General features: G+C 42.1%; 5 protein-coding genes across 5 annotated transcripts; 3 read left to right on the top strand and 2 right to left on the bottom strand.

Annotated features, from left to right (window-relative positions):
- Positions 1–2,245: 2,245 nt before the first annotated feature.
- BDB00DRAFT_842996 (Homeodomain-like protein) lies at positions 2,246–3,447 on the top strand. Its single transcript, XM_053124926.1, has one exon. It carries the CDS (start codon positions 2,662–2,664, stop codon positions 3,190–3,192), a length of 531 nt encoding a protein of 176 aa, XP_052975723.1. The 5' UTR covers positions 2,246–2,661; the 3' UTR covers positions 3,193–3,447.
- A 2,025-nt stretch (positions 3,448–5,472) lies between these two features.
- Positions 5,473–8,603, bottom strand: BDB00DRAFT_842993 (uncharacterized protein). The gene is made up of 4 exons (XM_053124925.1): positions 7,575–8,603; positions 6,245–7,280; positions 5,941–6,124; positions 5,473–5,860 (listed from the first exon to the last, which is right to left on the bottom strand). The coding sequence occupies exons 1-4, from the start codon at positions 8,146–8,148 to the stop codon at positions 5,813–5,815; spliced, it is 1,842 nt and encodes a 613-aa protein (XP_052975722.1). The 5' UTR covers positions 8,149–8,603; the 3' UTR covers positions 5,473–5,812.
- Positions 8,604–12,387: 3,784 nt separating this feature from the next.
- On the top strand, positions 12,388–14,748 carry BDB00DRAFT_770548 (dipeptidyl peptidase-like protein III; the record flags this gene model as incomplete). Its single annotated transcript, XM_053119891.1, has 5 exons — positions 12,388–12,635; positions 12,720–13,043; positions 13,116–13,444; positions 13,521–14,236; positions 14,344–14,748. The coding sequence occupies 5 exons, from the start codon at positions 12,388–12,390 to the stop codon at positions 14,746–14,748; spliced, it is 2,022 nt and encodes a 673-aa protein (XP_052975721.1).
- Positions 14,749–14,881: 133 nt separating this feature from the next.
- BDB00DRAFT_876328 (CAP Gly-rich domain-containing protein) lies at positions 14,882–15,692 on the top strand (the record flags this gene model as incomplete). The annotated part of the gene is made up of 2 exons (XM_053127466.1): positions 14,882–14,971; positions 15,063–15,692. 2 exons carry the CDS (start codon positions 14,882–14,884, stop codon positions 15,690–15,692), a joined length of 720 nt encoding a protein of 239 aa, XP_052975720.1.
- Positions 15,693–16,871: 1,179 nt separating this feature from the next.
- BDB00DRAFT_842982 (uncharacterized protein) lies at positions 16,872–19,212 on the bottom strand. Its single transcript, XM_053124924.1, has one exon. It carries the CDS (start codon positions 19,073–19,075, stop codon positions 16,940–16,942), a length of 2,136 nt encoding a protein of 711 aa, XP_052975719.1. The 5' UTR covers positions 19,076–19,212; the 3' UTR covers positions 16,872–16,939.
- Positions 19,213–19,606: the final 394 nt, after the last annotated feature.

The following is a 19,606-nucleotide window of genomic DNA, read 5'->3' as shown; positions in this document are numbered from 1 at the left end:
ACATCATTTTAATGTTGCTGTGCCGCACCAACGAAGAAAGCAAGAAGCTGATGAACGATGATGAGGAGAGCAATAGCTACAAAAACAAACCGAACACTTACGTAAATAGTCTTTCTGTTCTTCTCAGCTCCAGTTATTGTTGCTACATATCGTATTGCAGCATTGAACTATGGTATACCTGACTGTAGTACATGAGTACCCTTGACAGCAATAGTGCTTTATTCAGCTTTCAATGACCACATTTTCAAACAGACAGAGTGGCTGTATATAGAACCCTACCATGCTGAATTGTATCCAAGCTTGCTTTTTTTGGCTTAAGTTTTGACAAAGGAACAGCCATGATTGCGTCAAATTTCATAGCAGGAGATAATAGCACTGAGCTTTACACTGGTTGGTATATGAAAGAGTGGAGTAATCTCATATAGGGATGGTATAATTCTCCTCGATACTTAGCTTTACTTTGCTTTAGCGCAAACGTGCAAGCACAAGCAGACGACACCGAAGTTTTTCTTCCAAATTGTTCTGAGCACGGACGTACCATTTGGAAAAAGGTGTCAGAAAAGATTAATTGAGCGACGTTTTGAAGAGATATGTAGCAAGAAACATCTGATAAGTCTGTAGTTCCAGAGGGTGCAAATGTACAGGAAGAAGAAGATCCGCATGAGGAGGTGTTTTGAAACACAATTGAGGAAGAGTACAATCCTATGTAGTAGTGGAAGTATCTGCCCAAGAGCAGCACATAGCATATGTATAAAAAATCAATGTAGCAGCGCCATAGATATCATTGAAAAGAACACACTTCAAGAATGTTATTTCAATAATTCAATAGCCAAAAAGATGGTCAAAAGAAGATGCAAGCCTACCAATAGTACGCTCCTTTCTGTTATTCAGTATTTAGAGCTAGTAGACGAACGACAACGGCTACCAAAAGGTAGTCAACGGCTAGCCTTCCATGATAAAGACTGTTTCATAGGCTAATAACGGTAAATTACAGTAAACAACAGCAAGCCTTTTATAAAGATGCCTGACCGCGAGCCTACCGTAAAATGCTATTCTAAAAGGATAAGGGCAAATAACGGTAACAGCAGTGTGGTACAAACAAAAAACAGCCCTCAGTTTTTAGGTAGCACATGCTTGGCACAGGATGGTTAAATATTCGGATCCCATAAATTGTCGACAGAACTCCTTACTTCCCTTAAAACATCTGTGGCCGCTTACATACTTTTACTACGGAGAAAAGCCTAGGGTGGACAACTGTGGTTTCACCTTAAATACGCAAAAGTTAGAAGGTAAACAATCTTTTTCCCTCAACGCATACCCTTTGAAAAAAAAGCTTATAAAAGAGCGTTGTCATATTCGTTTTTGTGTGTCCAAAATATATACCGTCATCATAATGGCCATGTAAAAACATCTTTGCTCTTAAAAGTCCACGATTGAAAATATATAATCGCTGAGGCAATGGTCGCACAGGTCATTAAAATGCATTTGTCACCGGGCCTAGAGTGTTTGTATGAAGTCGATATTGACCAGCAGTAATGACTGTTCATCTCCTAACTTCATATCGAGACCACACCCGCCAAAAGCAATCATGCATTTATTACTCCATCACCTTAGAAGTCACTGCTTTTTGATCTTCCAGCTTCTGACGATTGTCAGATACCATCCACCTCGAAGCCATAACGTTTTGACATGGGCCCAATGTCTTGTCTCAGATATGTGTAAATAATTCCGGATCTACGATAGTTGCTCGAGCGATTAAACACACTTCAACTTGAAACGATTCATTAACGTGACGATTACAGCTGTGAAGTGTTTGTAAGCATTGATGCTGGGACAATTAGTGCACCTTTGCGAGAAAGCGACATTGAACGAGCGCGTAAATACGAATGAGAAAAACGCGTCGACAAAGAAAGAAAAATTGCCCGGAGAGGAGGAAGAACGAGATGCACAGACACAACGGGAGAATGGAAGCAAAACGAAGCTGGACGCAAAAACCCTTATAGAGTAGTAGTTGATATATATAGAATTGCACGTTACTTGTTTTCTCGGAGCACGGCGTTTTAGTAACCCGCACCGTGAAATCTTAATGAAATGACGGTGTACTACCTACCACCAGTTCGATCTCTCTCTAAGCTACATTCGCTAATCGTGATCTGTCTGAGGGCTGGATGCAATATATGTGATAGCTCTATGTCATATAAATAGCCATTTTCACAGCGCTCTATTGTCCTTGCTATCCGCGCTTCCTGTGTATTATTATGTCCGTATTACTGCTCCCAAAGCCGGAACTAAGAATTTTATGTAACCCGCCTGCCCCCTCTCTACCCTTGGCCTGTCTCCGCTCTGTCCTAGCAATCCTCCTTGTGTCATATGCTTAAGACAAATCAAGTTGCGCATCGCCTCGCCAAATCCGCCGCCTACTCCAATCAAATAAAAATAACCTGCTCTTCCCTTTTTTCGGTGATCCGGCCAACAACCTTGCATTTGCTATTTATGATAATAAGTAGCTTTGCTATTTATTTGTTTGGCGCGCGCAAAACATGTTTTGCTATTTATTAATCACCTCCCCATTATCTCATCTATCAATCGTAAACATAGACCTGCCATTTTTCACTCTCTTTTCTTTCTTTCTTCTTCTTCTTGCACACTTCCATACACAAAATGCTTTCAGTCACCAGCTTACTCAACCGAGATCCTCCATGTGTCTATCAACATTCCTCCAACAACAACTCGTCGCATTATCATCCATACCACCAAGGCTCGCCTTCATCATCTTCTACTTCATCTCTGCTGACAACAGCAGTGAATGAGCTGCAGCTGATACCACCACTCCCGTCACCACCGCTAACAGCGACAAAACAACAACAACGCCCAGCAGTTTTAGACATCTGCAATCTGTTATCACCACCTGCATCACCCAAATCCTTCTCTTCTTCGGCAACTTCATTATCCTCATCGACATCCTCACCCTTGTCGTCACCGGAGCAGCAAAAGAAGAAAATCAAACGACGAAGAGCAACGGCAAAGCAAGTACGAGTGCTTAATCAAGTATTTGAGCAGACGCTGTTCCCATCAACACAGCTACGAATGCAACTGGGAAAGGAGCTAGGGATGAGTCCGAGGACTGTACAGATCTGGTTCCAGAACCGACGGCAAGCCATACGCATGCGTGAACAACGTTCCAATTTGTAACAGTCTCCCACATCCAAAAAGAAAATAATTTATCATTACTACCACCCACCCACACACACAATCACATAAGCACGCTCCCATGTACACAATCACAATTCATATAAACACGCCAAAAAAAGATCCTTTACAAGAAGAGCTGGACTTTTCATCTCCAACGTCCGCGCACTTCACTACTACTACTACTACTACTATTGCTACAACTACTACCACATTGTACCACTGTACCACAGCAAGAAATAAAGCATACACACCTTTTTTAAAACTTGGTCATCTCTTTCAAACTTATCGCTCTCCGTTGCTGAGTCTCTTTTGGGTTGACGTTCTTCCAACAGTCTTGATTGCTGCTAAAAATGTATCAAGCCGATAACGCACGTTTTCACCCCGCTTCACCTTTCGTATCCCGTTCCATAAGAGAATGACCCTATTTCTCCACACAACATGTCTTCTTAATATCCCTTTCCGATCCCTCGCCCACCTGCTTCAACGTCGTACGAACTAGAATCTTTCTGTTCTTGGAGACGAAGAGATTGTCATACACAGCAACGCTCCCTACTTATCATGTGTATCATATAAACCGGCAACAGAAAAAGAGCAATCATCGTCGACTATGGTTTAGTATGAAATAGCTCTCTTCATTCTTGCCAGATATATTTGTCGCAGTAGCTGTTATTGGGAAGTTTTCCAATTTTGGAGGTGTAGTAGAACGTGACACCACAATTCATATATAATAAGTCGATTGATGAGCATATTATAAGAGCGTCAATGCTAAGCCCATCACGTTACCAAGAGCGAAACCTGCGGACGTACTAATCTCTGATAGCATTGGACGATGATTATGATGTGATTCTGAATCATTATCAACAACTAACCCGATGTTGTGTATCAATTCCCAGCTCAGCAAGGATTAATTTTGTACGCGTGCATCATCAAGAAGAGGCGGCGCTACATCAGCATGCATATTTCTAATCAACGCATGTTCTTATTAAGTCAATACCTGATACAGTAACTAATAGAAGTTTTAATTAATAACAGTTTACATAATTAAAAAGTGGTAGGAGAAAGAGGGTTCTTGTTTGTCACAGGGGCCAAATATGTAGTGCAACCAAGACCGGGACTTGCTTATTATTGACAAGATCGTCTATCTTCCTCAATCAAAGATTTCTATATTTGCTAATGACTCCCAGTACGCTCCATATGACTAGTGCGTCGCCACCGGTCTTAAATGCAGACGCAGAATAGGCCGTTTTTCGAGTGTTTTACGGCTCTTCGGGAAAAGAATGTAGTGTTAAGCCCCGACGACACCAAGTGGGCGGAAATATGTAACCAGGAAACCTTCTGGAACGATAGTTTACATATTTACATTTGTCCAACGTTGCAGCTAGAAATTGACTGTTTGTGATTGAACTAGTTGACGGCCTAACGCGGCTATACGGCTGACCGATTACTTTTCTTTCTCCACGTACAAGCAGCCACATCGCTGTCCTTTCGTGAAGTACTCGAAGGAACAAGTGTGAAGGGGGGGGGGAATGTTTACATAACAGAATGACCAATCGCTGCAGATCCTTCTTTGTGTACAAGAGTATCTATTATACATGCTTATGGTGCGACAGACTTCTTGTTCATGCTAATAAAACAAGATAGAAGAACGGAGAGCGAAAGCACATACAGATGGTCATCATCAGAGTACATAGAATAAGTCATATAGTAGTGTGGAACGGGTCAACGTGCATTAGCTGATGTTGATCGCTGCCTATTTAGTTATATGCTTCTAATAATAATAATTATAATAATAAAAGGAAGGATGTAAGTGAGAAGATCGATCCGTTTGTAACCTCACCAAAAGTCTGAAGATGATATAAGGATAAAGAAGAAGTGAAAGAAGGAAACAAGCCGCGCCTAGTTGCACAGAGAGTCTCTTTCTCTCTCTCTCTCAAAAGAGCTCAAATCTTAATGTGGCCAACTGTAAAATGTTTTTTATGCTTCATGAGTAGTGAATTTAGCAGCGAGCAGCTTTCTATCAAACTCCTTTGACTAACTTTGGCAAATGTTTCTAAGCATGGTACTAATGTCCAAAACTGTGTGCTAGCGGTATGTACAGTCGTGCAGTACTACGAGAACATGTGTAACACGGCGGTAAGATTCCTCAGGTACGAAAAGGTGTTAATATTCAGCCTTGGGATGAAACTACATGTTTAGTTTGAACACTCCGGCTAATTCAATGCCGGGGTAAAAGTAAGGTACAGTACTTATTTATATGATAAGGAAGAACTATCAAGAGGAGATAAAGAGTGTATTATAGCTATTTTTGCGTTATTTTTTTACAACATACAAATGAAAAGGAAAAGTGTAGGGCGAGGAAAAAAGGCTGGGGAGGGATAACAATATTATATACAAAGAGAAAATAAAATTTGTGTGTGATGTGTTTTCTACTAATACTTCAGAGCACAACGATAAGCAAAGTGTATGAAAATAAAGAGGAAAAAACTTTTGATGTTGTTACTGCTAGTGTGATGGTAATATGTGTACGTGTGTGTGTGGTTGTGTGGTTGTGTGCGTTCGAGATGTGCTAGGAGAGTGTGCTTTTGAAAGTGCAGTAAAGAGAAGGACAAGGTATACGATATTAACGTTTTTTAGGTGTTCCCGTTTTAGGTTTGTGATATACGTGACACTACATAGCAAGCAATCACTCTGTTAGCTCACATAGTAGGCCTTTTAGTAGCAGCAACGATACTAGACAGCTATACATACCTTGTGTGCGTGACGATACCACAGAACACTGTTCTTCCTTTTGACATTGCTGACCGCAACCCACTGACCGCATTGATGGCATAGGCCTTCCACTAGATCTTGGTCAACCCATCGAGTCTCCACTGGCTGGATGAATGGTCTACCCGAAACTGAAGAAATACCGTGGAAGAACTGTTTGTGATACCTGCGGGGAGGGGGAGGGAGTTAAGAAAAGAAATGACATGTTAAAACAGCTCCTACACGAAGGACCAAAAAAGAAGAGGATCCCTTTTCCTCTACGTCTTTTCTCTCTTTCTCTTCTTACCAAAAAGCACTGTTTTTGAGCTGTAACCATTTGCCCGGCGTGCACGTATCACAAAGACCTTCCTTGGCCTGACCATTATAACGGACCCATCGTGGAGTATACTGGTCATCATCAAAACGCATTTTTTGACGTCTTGGACGAGCCTCTGGATCATTACGAGCAGCTTCAACGTCTCGTTGTGCCATGTCAGGGAAATCAGGGTCGCCTGGCTCCACCACATCGCCTTCGTCTTCATCCACCTTGGCCTTTTTCCGTTTTGTGGTTCGTGGTGCCGCGGGAGGAGGGGGTGGTGCAGCTTGCATCGATCCGGGTATCTGTGCTGGGTGCATCAACGGTGGAGGGCCCTGGTGTGGCGGTGGCTGTTGGTGAGGATGATAATAGTAAGGGTGTGGAGGAGGATGCATTGGATGCTGGTTGTACGGACGATAGTAAGGATCCATCGGCTGTGGAGGTGGCGGTAAAGGACGAGACTGGTCGTGATGGGCAGTCATCTGAGGATGTTGTGGCAGAGGCGGTTGTGAAACACCTTGGGTTTGCTGATGCGGGTGTTGCAGTTGTTGTTGGTATGCAGGATACGATGGATGTGGAGGCGGATAGGGTGGAGGCGGTAACTGCTGGTAATAAAACGGCGAGTGTTTTGGAAACGAGGGCGTTTGTGATGATGATGGTGGTAGTGATGGTGGCGAAGAGGGCGGTCGTGGAGATGTTGGATGCTGCATGAATTCAAACATGTGTGCATATTCGCCTGTCGTCGAAGAGCCTGTGTCGTTCCCAGTCACGACCATACCATCTTGCGTCCATGTAAGCTTTGATGCTGACACTTCCATTTCTTCGTTTTCGGTGGAGGAAGACGAGCTTCCAAGATTCGGCATGAGATCGGACCGGCCAAGGAAAGATTCGGGCATGGTGTTCCAGGTCATGCCCACATCATACGAGTGGCGCCGCATACTTTCTGCTTCCAAAGAGGTGCCGAGATCGTCATCCCAACTAGACTTTTGCTGTGTCTCAAGAGACATGTCATCCTGCCATGGTGTGCCTGCAAAGTATACATTTGATAAAGACAAGGGAGATTTAGCGTGGGCGTGTAAATTTTGGTAGTAACGTAGGATGAAAATTTTTTATGCGCATAAAGATTGAATCCCACCAACCAGCCCCCCTCACACAAATATACACGCCCTCATCTTCTGGCATGAAATACACAATGCAAACACACCACAATAATACAAAAACCAGACTACAGGCGTCGTCTTTTCCTTTCTCCCTTCCCAATTCTTTCAAACTCTTCAACAACAACCCCCAACAAAACGCACTAAATTGTTTCAAATCTTACCCTTGTTGCCTTGTTCAGGTTTGCTGCTGCTACTGCTGCTGTTGCTTGCTGTGGGGGCAGCTGTAGTGGCTTCCGTACTAAGCTTATTCAAATTGGCGAGCAACATGGCAGCCTCAATCGAATTTCGTTGCTGTGACAAATGCATGGCCAGTTGATTTTGACTTAGACCTGGCAATAAGCCCAATACTGCAGGACTACTTTTGCGCTTGTCGTACCGAGAGTATCGAGAAAGCAGCAATGCTGGGTCCAATGTGTCTTGTACTGAATCTTGCGTGTCACTGTCAATTAAATCTTGTGTTGCTGGTTGCTGTCCAAAGTCGTCGCCAACAGCAATCGACGAAGACATATTATTAGCGTTGCTCATGCCTTGTGTTGTCGTTATGGACGGTACCGCCGGAGCCATAGTGGTTGTAGCAGCCTCGTTTTCTGGGATACTCGAAAGCATTGTCGAAGAAGATGCCGTTATGCGTCTGCTGGACTCAAAGTTATTTGAGCGAATAAGGTCATCACCGTTTGCATAATGCAAAGGTTGGGATTCCTTTGCATTAGATGGAATATAGTCTTGAATATTCATTTACAAAGAGTAAAAACGGTGAGTAGGGTGGTAGGGAGAGAGAGAGAGAAAAGGTAAGGAAAGTAGAAGATAAAAAAAGGTGCTTCAAAAGAAAGAGTGAGAGAGAGGCAAAACGAGAGAAAAAAAAATGCTGCTTATTAGGATTTGCAAACACACAAAAAAAAGCAGATCATTCAATGCGACAGTTCTCCGCGCTTGGCTTGCAGATGTTTTTTTCTCGGTCCCAGAAAAACAAAAAAAAAAATACTCGGCGACTAAGCATTGCCCGCCTCTTTCTACTCTCTGCTGTGACTTGATTTCCAGGTGGGTTAAGAAACCACCAAAGTACTGGTTACTTATTCGGCCTGGTTGGCGGGTCAAGGCATTTGAAACCTACCGAATCATTCATTGTTACTAAAGCCTCACGAGAGCGAAAAGCTGAAAAAAAAACCCATGATGAGTGTAGCACGAATAAGGAAGGTATGTACATCAATGCGCATCACAACACTACTTTTGTCATCATCTTCTTAGAAAGTAATAGCATTACTAGCAATAGTAGTACCAATATACGAGCGTGTTATATGATCTATACTAGTACTTGCATTGGACGTTGCATCTCTTTAGTGTTGAAGCATTAAAAATACATACCATGTGGCAAGCACATTCATGCTGTCGCACGCACTGGGTAAGTAGATTGACAAGGAAGGAGTTAAAACGAAAATCCGCACGCCATTTGAGCCTAAAAATCTACGCTTTACATTAATTGTGCAACCATCATCGAATTATAGCGCAATTTGTTGCAGCAGCAATAGCAGCAGCATGATGAGATTGTCTATATATAGACCCTCCGCCTGATTGTGATACACCTTGCATGAATACCTACTTATTAATGGTCATTCTATTATCTATTGTAACAGCTGCTACATATCGTGCAAAGACTAAAAGAACGAAATCACTGTCTGGAGATCATTTGGTTCTCTTGCACCAGTTTCGCCAACATACGTTTCTAGTGAGATCTATGGCATATACGGAGCTATATACAGTACGTTGAAAAAATCCTAGATACGACCAGATACGCTTTTTTACGTATATACGCCAGTAGCATCGTAAGTATGTCACAGACACGCCAATATAAACCCATTCGCTTGATATACAATGGTATATATTCATATCTGTGTGGCTTCAATTTTATAATACTGTGATGAGATAAAATAAAGTGTTGCCCCCAACACAATATAACTTTATCTTACAGCGACTGAAACTTCTTATATTCTGTCAAAAATGCTACTGTAATCAGGAATCTACGCATCTACACTTATAGCTGTAAGCAATAGCTTCCCAATTCCATTGAGAAGGCTTTTTAATCAAAAGTATGCGGTACTGATGATCAATGTTATGCAAGTTTAAAAGGCCCAGATTTGAGGATGAAGTGATAAATGATAAAAATCAAAGTCGCTTGGCAGCACAATCAGTGTCACATGTTTCAAAATTGATGTCGCTCTGCTTCGATATCAGATACTTGCGCACTGTAAAAATATAAATACTATTGGAAGGCTTTACAATCAAACTATACATCATCGAACTTTACATCATAGTATGATAAGAAAATTTTCTATGGAGATGGCAGGGAAGTGCTGTTGATGATAATGGCAGACCTGAACCTATGGATAACATAGTTCATCAGAATTATTTTGCACTTGGATCGCTCACATCACACACCGTATATCTGCCAGTACTACACACGTCAATGTACAGCATTTAAATCATCCAAGGGAGGAAAGATATGAAGACGTATATATGAGAGGAATAGCTGTGAAACGTTTATATACTCGTATGCCAATGAGGACAAGGCCAATTTTTTTAAAATAAAGATTGATAAATGTATGAGTGCTTCAGCAGTTGCGAAGCAATTATGTATACATGTTCGTGCTGCACAGAGATGGGTAAAGCAATATCAAGAGAATTTGTATTCGATTTATGTAGATAGTCAGAAATAAGGCCGCAAATGCATTCTTAATGAGGAACATTGAAAGACGATTATTAAGTACATTGACTTTAATCCTACTGCTGCAGTCGTGGATATTACTGAGCATTTATTGAATTGAGTTTAGCCCTACTGTAGTGATCTAAAAGTATCCAGTAGCACAGTATGTACATAATTTTATAAGGACAGAATGCAACTTATTATTGAAAAAAGCAGAGTTTCTCTCTGTAAAGAAATAGGACAGATATTTGAAGAACGCTTTGATCATGTTTTTTAAGAATAAGATCAAACCAATATGAAGTTCTTAACTAATTGTGTATCTATGGATAAATCAACATTCCTTATAAATATGAAGCGTACAAGAGCTTGGTCAAAGGTTGGTTACTGCTGCTGTTGTAACGATGCCAACTACAAGCGCAAAAGCTATAACAGTGTTGGGCGCCATTTCTGCCTAGGTTTAATTAGAGTTAATGTGAGAACACTTCGTCCTAAAAAGAAGAGAAAAGCCAGGCAAAAATATGAAGTTCTGAGTACTGGGACTGTTACAGGTCACTATATTAATTTTTTGAAGGGAGCACTTAGATGAAATGAATGAATATCCACATATGAAAGGCCATTACCTATCCACACTTCCATTGATACTGCAGAATATATTCAATGTCGTGGATATCAATGTGCATATCATATCTTCCTTCATATTCGCCTGAGCTCAATCCAATACATATGTACAGTAAAACAGTTTTGGTCTGTAACAAAGAGCAAGATTAAACGTCAGCGATTTCTCACAACAAGAAAGACCTTGACTACAAGAATCCGTGAGGCATGTAATACGTAAAATCTATGGATTTCTAGGATTCGTTTCTCATTCACATATATATATGCTTAATTAAGTGTTGTAGAAAAGAGAGCTACCTATGTAGTAAATTGTAAGTATAAAAGGTAAGTAGAATCTCTTTTTTCTTTATCATATCCAGTGAACCATCATAGCTTTATGCAAATACTATTTAAAATAGTCTTCATTAGACAGTTTTATTCAGAATTCGTTATGTTGCTACTAAAACAGGCGATATCTATATTAAAAAATGCGACATTATTTATTACTACAATACAACTTGATATTTCAAAATGTGCGACAAGATTTTTCAGTAACCCTGTATTTTCTGACACCAACAACAATTTTTTTACCAATAAGAAAATGATATCATCGGCAGGTGTATTTGTACATGTATAATAACATTCCTGCTCCTATTTCAAGCAATAAGAGTATTACGATCCTTTTTCTTGCAAAGTGCTATGACAGCACTAAATTAAGTAAGACTTTTAGGTAGCCGAGTTTGGGGACAGACCTGGCTTTTTTCAAGATGTGCTTTGTATTCAATTATATTGACGTGGTGGATTTCGAAAGGTCAATCGGGATGGCGTGCACCGAACATCATTCCGGCATAGAGAAGACATAGCAGCAATATTTGTTTTCAGAAAATAGTCACTGCGGATTACCATTTGCTATACTTGACGTATTACCATTAGTTGCCTGTCTTTTCTGTATTATACCATGTAGGACACATTTTTTCAAAGAATAAAGCTTCCATAGTGAATGGATAGTTCCATTACTACACGCACACACTTCTGCAGAAAGCTTCAATTGCTCAATCACATACTTAAGCTCAGAAGTTACTTGGCAGCTCAGCAACTTACAAGAGCTACTACTGTGACAGATAGAACCCTAAAAAGTATTGAATCGCCAAGTAAAAAAGAAAAGTATCACCTGCCCTGTTCAAAAAGTTCGTGTGACGCCAAGCTGAAAAACAAATCTAGGCGCCATAAGTTGTATCATACAAGTTCTTGAGCGTATATACTATGGATTTTATTGTATTGAGAAACGTTGCCCACATCCGCTTCCTTCGTCCTGTTGCAAGAGCAAGCAAGCAAGGCTAATGAGCACGGACAGACGGGGTTAAATTAACAGGTTTCGGTGGTTCGGTCATATTCAATGTGAAATATAGGGTAACTTTTGTCGCATTTGACAATTATTGCCTGTTTTAGTGCAAGGCGTTTTTTTATTTTCAGGTCCACCAAAACACAAGCATCATCACACGCAGCCTGCGAAAACACACAAAAAAAAGATGCTATCTTCTTATTACGCAATTCGATCGCCTGCTGCTCCTATTGTCAAGCGCCTCTTTTCTTCTTCTTCTTCTACCCCAAAACACCACTATTCCAACACTTTATTATCCCGTCGCTTTACTACTGCTACTGCTACTGCCAACAAAGCTAATATGACGCGCTACTTTGCTGACGAACACCCCCCTTACTCTCGTCTGGAGGCAAAGCCCTTCTTCGAATCACTTTCCAACCGTGAAAAGCACTATGCTCATTACATGTCGCGCGCTTCTTTTGAAGGTACTCGTGTGATCGTCGCCCAAACCAATCCCAACGCCGTTCCCATCTATATCTTGATTCTTGAAATCTTCCGTGACGACAAGACTGGCGGAATGGTCAACGTAGAACAGCTTGCCGCCAAGAGGTAAAAAACAGTTAAAGGAAAATATCTACTCTTTGCTGCTATTGACTCTTTGATGCGTGTGTTGTATTTATATCATCTGTGTAGTGGTGTATCCAAAGAATCATTTGAACAGTTTTTGCAATACTCTGCACAGTTCCTGGGCAACTTGAGCAACTACAAGTCGTTTGGTGACGAAAAGTTCATCCCACGTCTTCCCGTAGAAGATTTGAAGAAGATTGTAGAGGCTGCGGGTGCAAGGCTTTCACTGGAGACCCAACAAGAGATTTACAATGTGGAGAAAAACACGCTTCTTGGATTCCCAGAAGACGGCCATCTATCTGGTTACTATTCTTCCGACATGACTAAGGCTGATATCCGCCTTGTGCAGGATTTCTTAGAAGAGCATAAGATCGAACCATTGAACACAAGGTAATAGCGATTATTGCGATCTCACCTCCCTTCAAGAGATAATTTAAACATGCTTTTTGCTGGTTGGTATAGAATCTTCAAAACAAACGAAGGATACAAAGTGGTGACCGCATCAGGCAATGTGGCAGACTCTCGAAAGTATGCTTTGAGTAATGGCAAGGAGCTCGAAATTAGTTTTGGTGACTTCCAAAAAGAGATGCAAAAGGTTTCCGAGAATATACGTCAGGCAGCTGCATACAGTGCCAATGAACATCAAACCGATATGCTGGAAGCCTACTACGAGTCCTTTACTACGGGATCCGTTGAAGCACACATGGAATCACAGCGACATTGGCTGAAGGATATTGGACCTAACGTGGAAACCAACATTGGATTTATTGAGACCTACCGCGATCCACAAGGTAAAGTGTCATGTCTCCTATTATCAAACTAAGTATTTGGGATTTTGTGTTAAGCATAAAGAGCCGTTACACACAGGTGTCCGTGCGGAATGGGAAGGTTTTGTTGCCATGGTGAACAAGGAACAAACGATCAAGTTCGGCAACCTAGTCGACCAGGCACCGACATTTGTCTCACGGTTGCCATGGCCATCTACGTTCGAGCGTGAAACCATCAACAAACCTGATTTCACCTCGCTCGAAGTGCTTGCATTCGCTACCGGTGGTGTCCCTGCGGGAATCAATATCCCCAACTACACAAATATCACCCAAGTGTTGGGATCCAAGAACGTGTCACTGGGCAACGTGATTTCGGCGCAGTCTCCGGATGAAAAATTTCCGTTTATAAAACAGTGCGATCTCGATTTGTACCGCAAGTACCGCAATCCATCATTCGAGGTTCAGGTGGGCACGCACGAGTTGGGTCACGGAACTGGCAAATTGTTCACTGAGGACGCGGATGGCAAGCTCAATTTTGACAAGGAAATGGTCGAGAACCCGCTCACGCCTGGAAAAACTGTTCAGACATGGTACAAACCCGGTCAAACGTTCAATTCCATTTTCAAGGCTATTGCCAGTAGCTATGAAGAGTGTCGTGCAGAGTGCATTGCATTGACGCTCAGTCATCACAAGGATATCCTGGACATCTTTGGATACCGGGATCAAGAGGCAGAGGATGTCGTCTATGTCATGTATTTAAATATGGCTAGAGCTGGTTTAATGGCGTTGGAGTTTTACGATCCAGAGGCAAAGAAGGTAAGCAAGAGAGATCGATTAGTTGATACGGCAGTAGTGGGAAATCTCTCAGTTATTATCGATCTCAAAAGATTTTACCAACGTGACATGTTATTATTTTTGTGTAGTGGGGCCAAGCACACATGCAGGGTCGTTACGCCATCTTCAATGTCATGTTGAAGGCTGGACAAGATTTTGTGGTCATTGAAAAGACAGACGACGGCAGCTTAGAAATCAACATGGATCGATCCAAGATTCGGTCTGTTGGTGCACCTGCTGTGGCTGACTTTTTGGCAAAACTCCAAATCTACAAGGCAACTGCAGACGAAAAGGAAGGCACACAGTTCTACTTGGATGCAACCAGCGTACCTGAAGATTGGAAGAGCATTCGGGATATTGTATTACGTAGTAAACAGCCTCGTAAAGTGTTTGTACAGGGCAATACGTTCATTGAGAACGAACAAGTTGTACTCAAAGAATATGATCCTTCTGCACTTGGCATGATTCAAAGCATGGTTGAACGCCGTGTCTAAAATTAAACTTTTTCATTGGAACCTTTGTAACACAAACCGCGTGCTGCTGTCTTTTTTCGTCTCCTTTCTTTTTCGTTCCATTATAACACACGTCTTCTTTTTGTCACACTCTACAAAAGAAAAAGAGAGAATTATGTCAATCGTAACAGTCATTGTAACTACACCCGAAAATATCAACGCTGAAAGAAGACTTGACAAAGGATGGACCATTTTGGACCTCAAGGTAAATTTACTCGTTTAGATCTTGAAAGAAGAAAATGGATTCAAAACATATGGGCAACCTGACAGACAGCTCCTCCGCTTGCACGATCCAGTATAAACTCGAGCCCATTACGGGCGTCCCGGCTGATACCCAAAAACTAAGCCTGTACCAGGGAGAATCGCTTGTTGGACCTATTGACGACGACGAGCGTATGGTGGGATCCTATCCAATCGAAGATTTCATGCGGCTACACGTCGTTGACACGAACCCAAATCGGATAAAGAACCAATACACGGACGTATCCTTGGTGGAAAAATTCGAACTGACCGAGGATGAGTACCAGAAACGCACGGATACTGTCCGTGCATTTAAGGAACGTAACAAATTGGGGCGTTTTTCAGCAGAAGCACAAGAACAAATGGCACAGTTTGCAAATGAAAATGAACGTGCAGCAGCCAGTATCAAAATAGGCGATCGGTGCGAGGTCGCATTGTCAGAAGATGCTCTTAATCGGCGGCGTGGAACAGTTCGTTTCGTCGGCACGACGGAATTCCAGCCGGGTGTGTGGGTTGGTGTACAGTATGATGAACCCATGGGTAAAAACGATGGTACTGTTCAAGGCACTCGGTATTTCTCTTGTCCTCCTAAGTATGGTGCGTTTGTCCGGCCAATCAAGGTGACCGTGGGCGACTTTCCGGAGGAGGATTTAATGGCTACTGATGATGAATTGGAAGAAATGTAATATAGATATATATCTCCTTTCATTCCTTACAATTCATTTTCTATCACACAAAAAACTTTTGGGTCATCAAGAGGAGCCATTTTTCGCTCGTTTGTACTTGTGCTTCGACGATCAATGGATCAAATATGTTTTCCACTATTTTTGTTATGGTGCTATTGCCAGAAAAAGCATCATCCGTGGCCGCGCGCTATTCCAATAATTTAATATGACGGTAGAATTCTCGCGTGTGATGCCGATTTCACTATTTGACGCTGAACGATCGATAAGATGCTCCAAAACGTCAGTATACCAAGCACTCTAGTGTATAGTGCTCTTACTGAGTGATATGATGAAAAATGCACTTGTCTTGTGTCATTCATTCACTAAGGAGGAGTTATCTTTTCAGCTGATCCTTCTTAAGAAAACTATAATAACTACGCAATCCTAGTAAAGTCAGTCAGCTGCTTTTTAGCTTTTAATTTGCATTAATGGGTCAGTACCGCATACTGTATATTTTTGTTTTTCGTAAAACATCTGCACAAAATGACACGGATACTGTAGCCTTTTTCCCAGACTCCGTGCCCTGAGTATCCATTAAATATAACTATAATTTAATATACTGATAGTTTTGGGTTCATACAGTGGTTCACCCGTTCATTATATATCCGTCAACTTTCAACCCTCATTATTTCAAGGAATTCGCAGCAATGGTATAGAGGGAATAATAAATTTTTCACACTTGGGTTTGTTTTACTTTTAAGCATGCTGAAGGGATTGAACCCGACGGGATTAATGAAAAAGGAGCAGTTTATGTTTAGTCATCACATAATAATGAGAAAAGAATCTATTGAATAGAAAATATTAACGAAGAAAAGGTTATTAGGTGTAGTTTTTCAACAAAGAGGTGCGTAGCAAGTTTAAGAAATGAGCTTGAAGGCTACTGCACAACAAGTTCGCGCAAATATGATATCGAAGTAGCCCACATTAGATCGACTTTGTAAGCGGACCAGCTTTGTATATGCTACCTATAATCTCTGAGCACTACCAAGTTTCTAAACGAGGTCTCGATATATAGCAACGGCCTAAAACCGTAGCATAACCAGCTAGTAGAATTAAATGATGAAATTTTGTAAAAGCGCTCCTTGTCGTTATGAACTTATCCAACCTTAATATGATACCATGGTGGATGTATGATTTTAGCTCTTTTTAATATTTTAATGCTCTTTATTGCGTGTATAACAGTTAAATGTGGGGTATGTACAATCTTTTTAGTTGGCGTTACAAAGTGCATTCATAAGTAGTTGGTTTTCCACTTCAACAACATCAGCAGCAACGTGATTTGATGCGCAGCCATTGCTTAGTTGTTTCTCTTCCCAGGTCCTTGACTCTCCCATGGTCATTGTATCCCATACCATCAAGTTGTTAAACGCTTGTAGAAATCGGTCTCTCGCTAGCTGATCAAAAAGCTGTACACGTGGTCCGCTTACGAGACGATTTCGATCGGAATGGTCAACGCGACAACAGTAGTACTGGGGTGTCCGATATATGATAAGCTTGTTACTATAACGTCGACGTACTAACTCGATCAAAATATCTAGTTGCTTTTCAAATTGTTCGACCTTCATAAAGGCTGCATCCCAGTTGCCGACGGAAATTATAGCAGCATCACCGATTGTTCCAGCGAGCGTGGTCGCTTCGAGTGCTGTGCGCCACGAAGGGTTGTTGAGATAGGTCAATCCATCCCACTTGTAGCTGTGTAATCTAACGCCTGTCGTCTTGTTGCCAACCCATACCACCGAACTTCGCTTCTCTGGATCAAACCATTCTTTGTTCCACCCTGGTTCCTTGAAGTCCTCGCAGTAACATGACCGTAGTTGTGACATGCTGCCTATATAATCCCAGTTGAGTGGATCGGCGCTTTGATTTCGTAGTGGCGGATCATCGTACGTATCCGAAGTGTTCGTTACTGTTGCTACCGGGGGCGCTCGAAAGGGTTCCTTCGGAGGAAATGATGCTCCTGCATCACCTACCAAATGCCAGTCGTCACACCAACGTCCGTGCGTAATAATCTTTTTAATCGACCGACGCGTATTCGAGTCGCCGTACGTGTCAATGCCTCGGGGAAACTTTTTTTTCAAGCATGCACCAAAATCCTCGTAGCTAATGCGGCGAAGTCGACATGCGTATGGAGCCCAAAATTTGTCGTTCCGATCGAGCGCTGCCGGCTCGGCTGATCGATCCGTTGGTAATGCAAACGATGGTAACCAGCGTCCTGGCAAATCTGCGCGTGTGCAAAGAGGCAATGACATGTGGTGCGCAACAATATGTCGGACCTCGGTATCTTTGCCATCATTCTCTTCATTCATATGTTCTCGTTCTTCTTTATCATACATGGGGTTTGAAACCGAAAACAGCCCATGCGGGTACACGTCCATGCTATCTGGATTGTAAGGTACAATCGGCCCTTTTTCAAAGTTCCACTCCCCTCCTTGGTACTCAAGTCGAGCATCCAATTTGTAAAGGCCTGGATCGGGGAGCGCTAGGCTGCCTTCGTAGATATGGAGGAGCTTGCGCTCGTGCATCATGACTTCAACTGCAAGCATAAAATGCGGTTTGTCGGGTGAGTGCAGGAGCCACTCATCACGTAGCTTTTTATGCCCTTTCCAAGGCTCCATGTGAACTGGAATAGTCCCATCTGTGTCCATGTTGAATGCATAAACCATGAACGAGTCCCACCAAGGTGATCTGAGCGTCGATTGTTGTGTATCTGCAGGTTGGTAGAAATAGTGATATTCGGATACGTTGCTGCTGATAGTCGTGAAAGCTGATGGCTCTGGTATGACTGCGCGAACACAGAGCCTTGATTGAGCTTGTGTGATAAAAATATAGGGCTCATCGATCGTGTGGCCGTCTCTTGGATCAGGCAAGCCGAGATTGTTGGATACCATACGTCGCAAAAGTGGCAGCGGTATCTCATCTGCTGGACAGGGCACGGATTCATTCCCCGCAAAGGCAGGCAAAGTTGCACTGGTGATCCGTTTCCACGACTGCCTTGCATGCCACCAGGTCCACAACGGCCTGAATAGAAACGATTGTGCTCTGTAGTCCTCCAGCTCTTGTATAACTTCATATGCTCGTGTTGGGAATAGTCGTATCAGTGCAGCATCGATTGCATAATCGTCATTGCCCTCGATTGCAGCCAGGTAGTCCGCGATTGGGATCTGATCATTCGCAACACCATTGGCAAAGCGATCGCCAACACTTGCTGCTGTCCACTGGCCGCCGCCTATCAGTGGCCGGCAACGGTATCCAAGTAGCAATAAAAGTATTAATATGTTGAACAGAAACAGCAGGTACCAATGCCTGACCAAGTTGCTGTATGTGCTAAAGCGGCCAATGTTCATCGTTCGTGATAATGATTATTGGTGGTCGGTCGCAGCCGATGTTGTGTACAATAAGAATAAAAAAGGAGCGTATACAGCCCAGACGCGAGAAGGAAAAAGGGAAACAAAAATGCGTAAAGAACTATTGTAATCTAAAGATCAAACTCAACTTATATCGCCATTTGCAGTATAGCAGAATATCAACTACTTGTACACTGATCGTGATACATATGCAGGTGGTATTATCTTCAGGCATTCTCGGAATGTTGACAGGTCAACTTGTTGTACCACCCATTGCAATTGCAACGGCTCGATTTTCTCTTAATTCAAAGTTTATCAATACATGCGCAGTCCGACAAACATGCTAATGCCAAGACGCTTGTATCTATTTGGCTGTCCACTTTTCGGCGATCAACATTTTCCCCTTGTTCCACAAAATTCTTTCATTTCAGCACAAAAGATACATCCTATGCGTTTAAAGAAGCATGGATGTAATAACGTACGTTTATTTCAACAGAAAACTTTTAGTATGACACGCAACAACACATATTT

This window comes from Zychaea mexicana (assembly GCF_025766255.1).
Source record: "Zychaea mexicana strain RSA 1403 chromosome Unknown BDB00scaffold_87, whole genome shotgun sequence".
Taxonomy (NCBI): Eukaryota; Fungi; Mucoromycota; class Mucoromycetes; order Mucorales; family Lichtheimiaceae; genus Zychaea; species Zychaea mexicana.
This window is presented reverse-complemented; position numbering and strand designations above follow the sequence as displayed.

Bases quoted from the DNA above. Each gene is read 5' to 3' on its own strand.
- BDB00DRAFT_842996 (XM_053124926.1), top strand. From the start codon at position 2,662: ATGCTTTCAGTCACCAGCTTACTCAACCGAGATCCTCCATGTGTCTAT.
- BDB00DRAFT_842993 (XM_053124925.1), bottom strand. From the start codon at position 8,148: ATGAATATTCAAGACTATATTCCATCTAATGCAAAGGAATCCCAACCT. The intron at 6,125-6,244 runs GTAAGAAGAGAA...CCCTCCCCGCAG, and splicing joins CTCAAAAACAGTGCTTTTTG to GTATCACAAACAGTTCTTCC. The intron at 5,861-5,940 runs GTATGTATAGCT...CTTGCTATGTAG, and splicing joins GGTATCGTCACGCACACAAG to TGTCACGTATATCACAAACC.
- BDB00DRAFT_842982 (XM_053124924.1), bottom strand. From the start codon at position 19,075: ATGAACATTGGCCGCTTTAGCACATACAGCAACTTGGTCAGGCATTGG.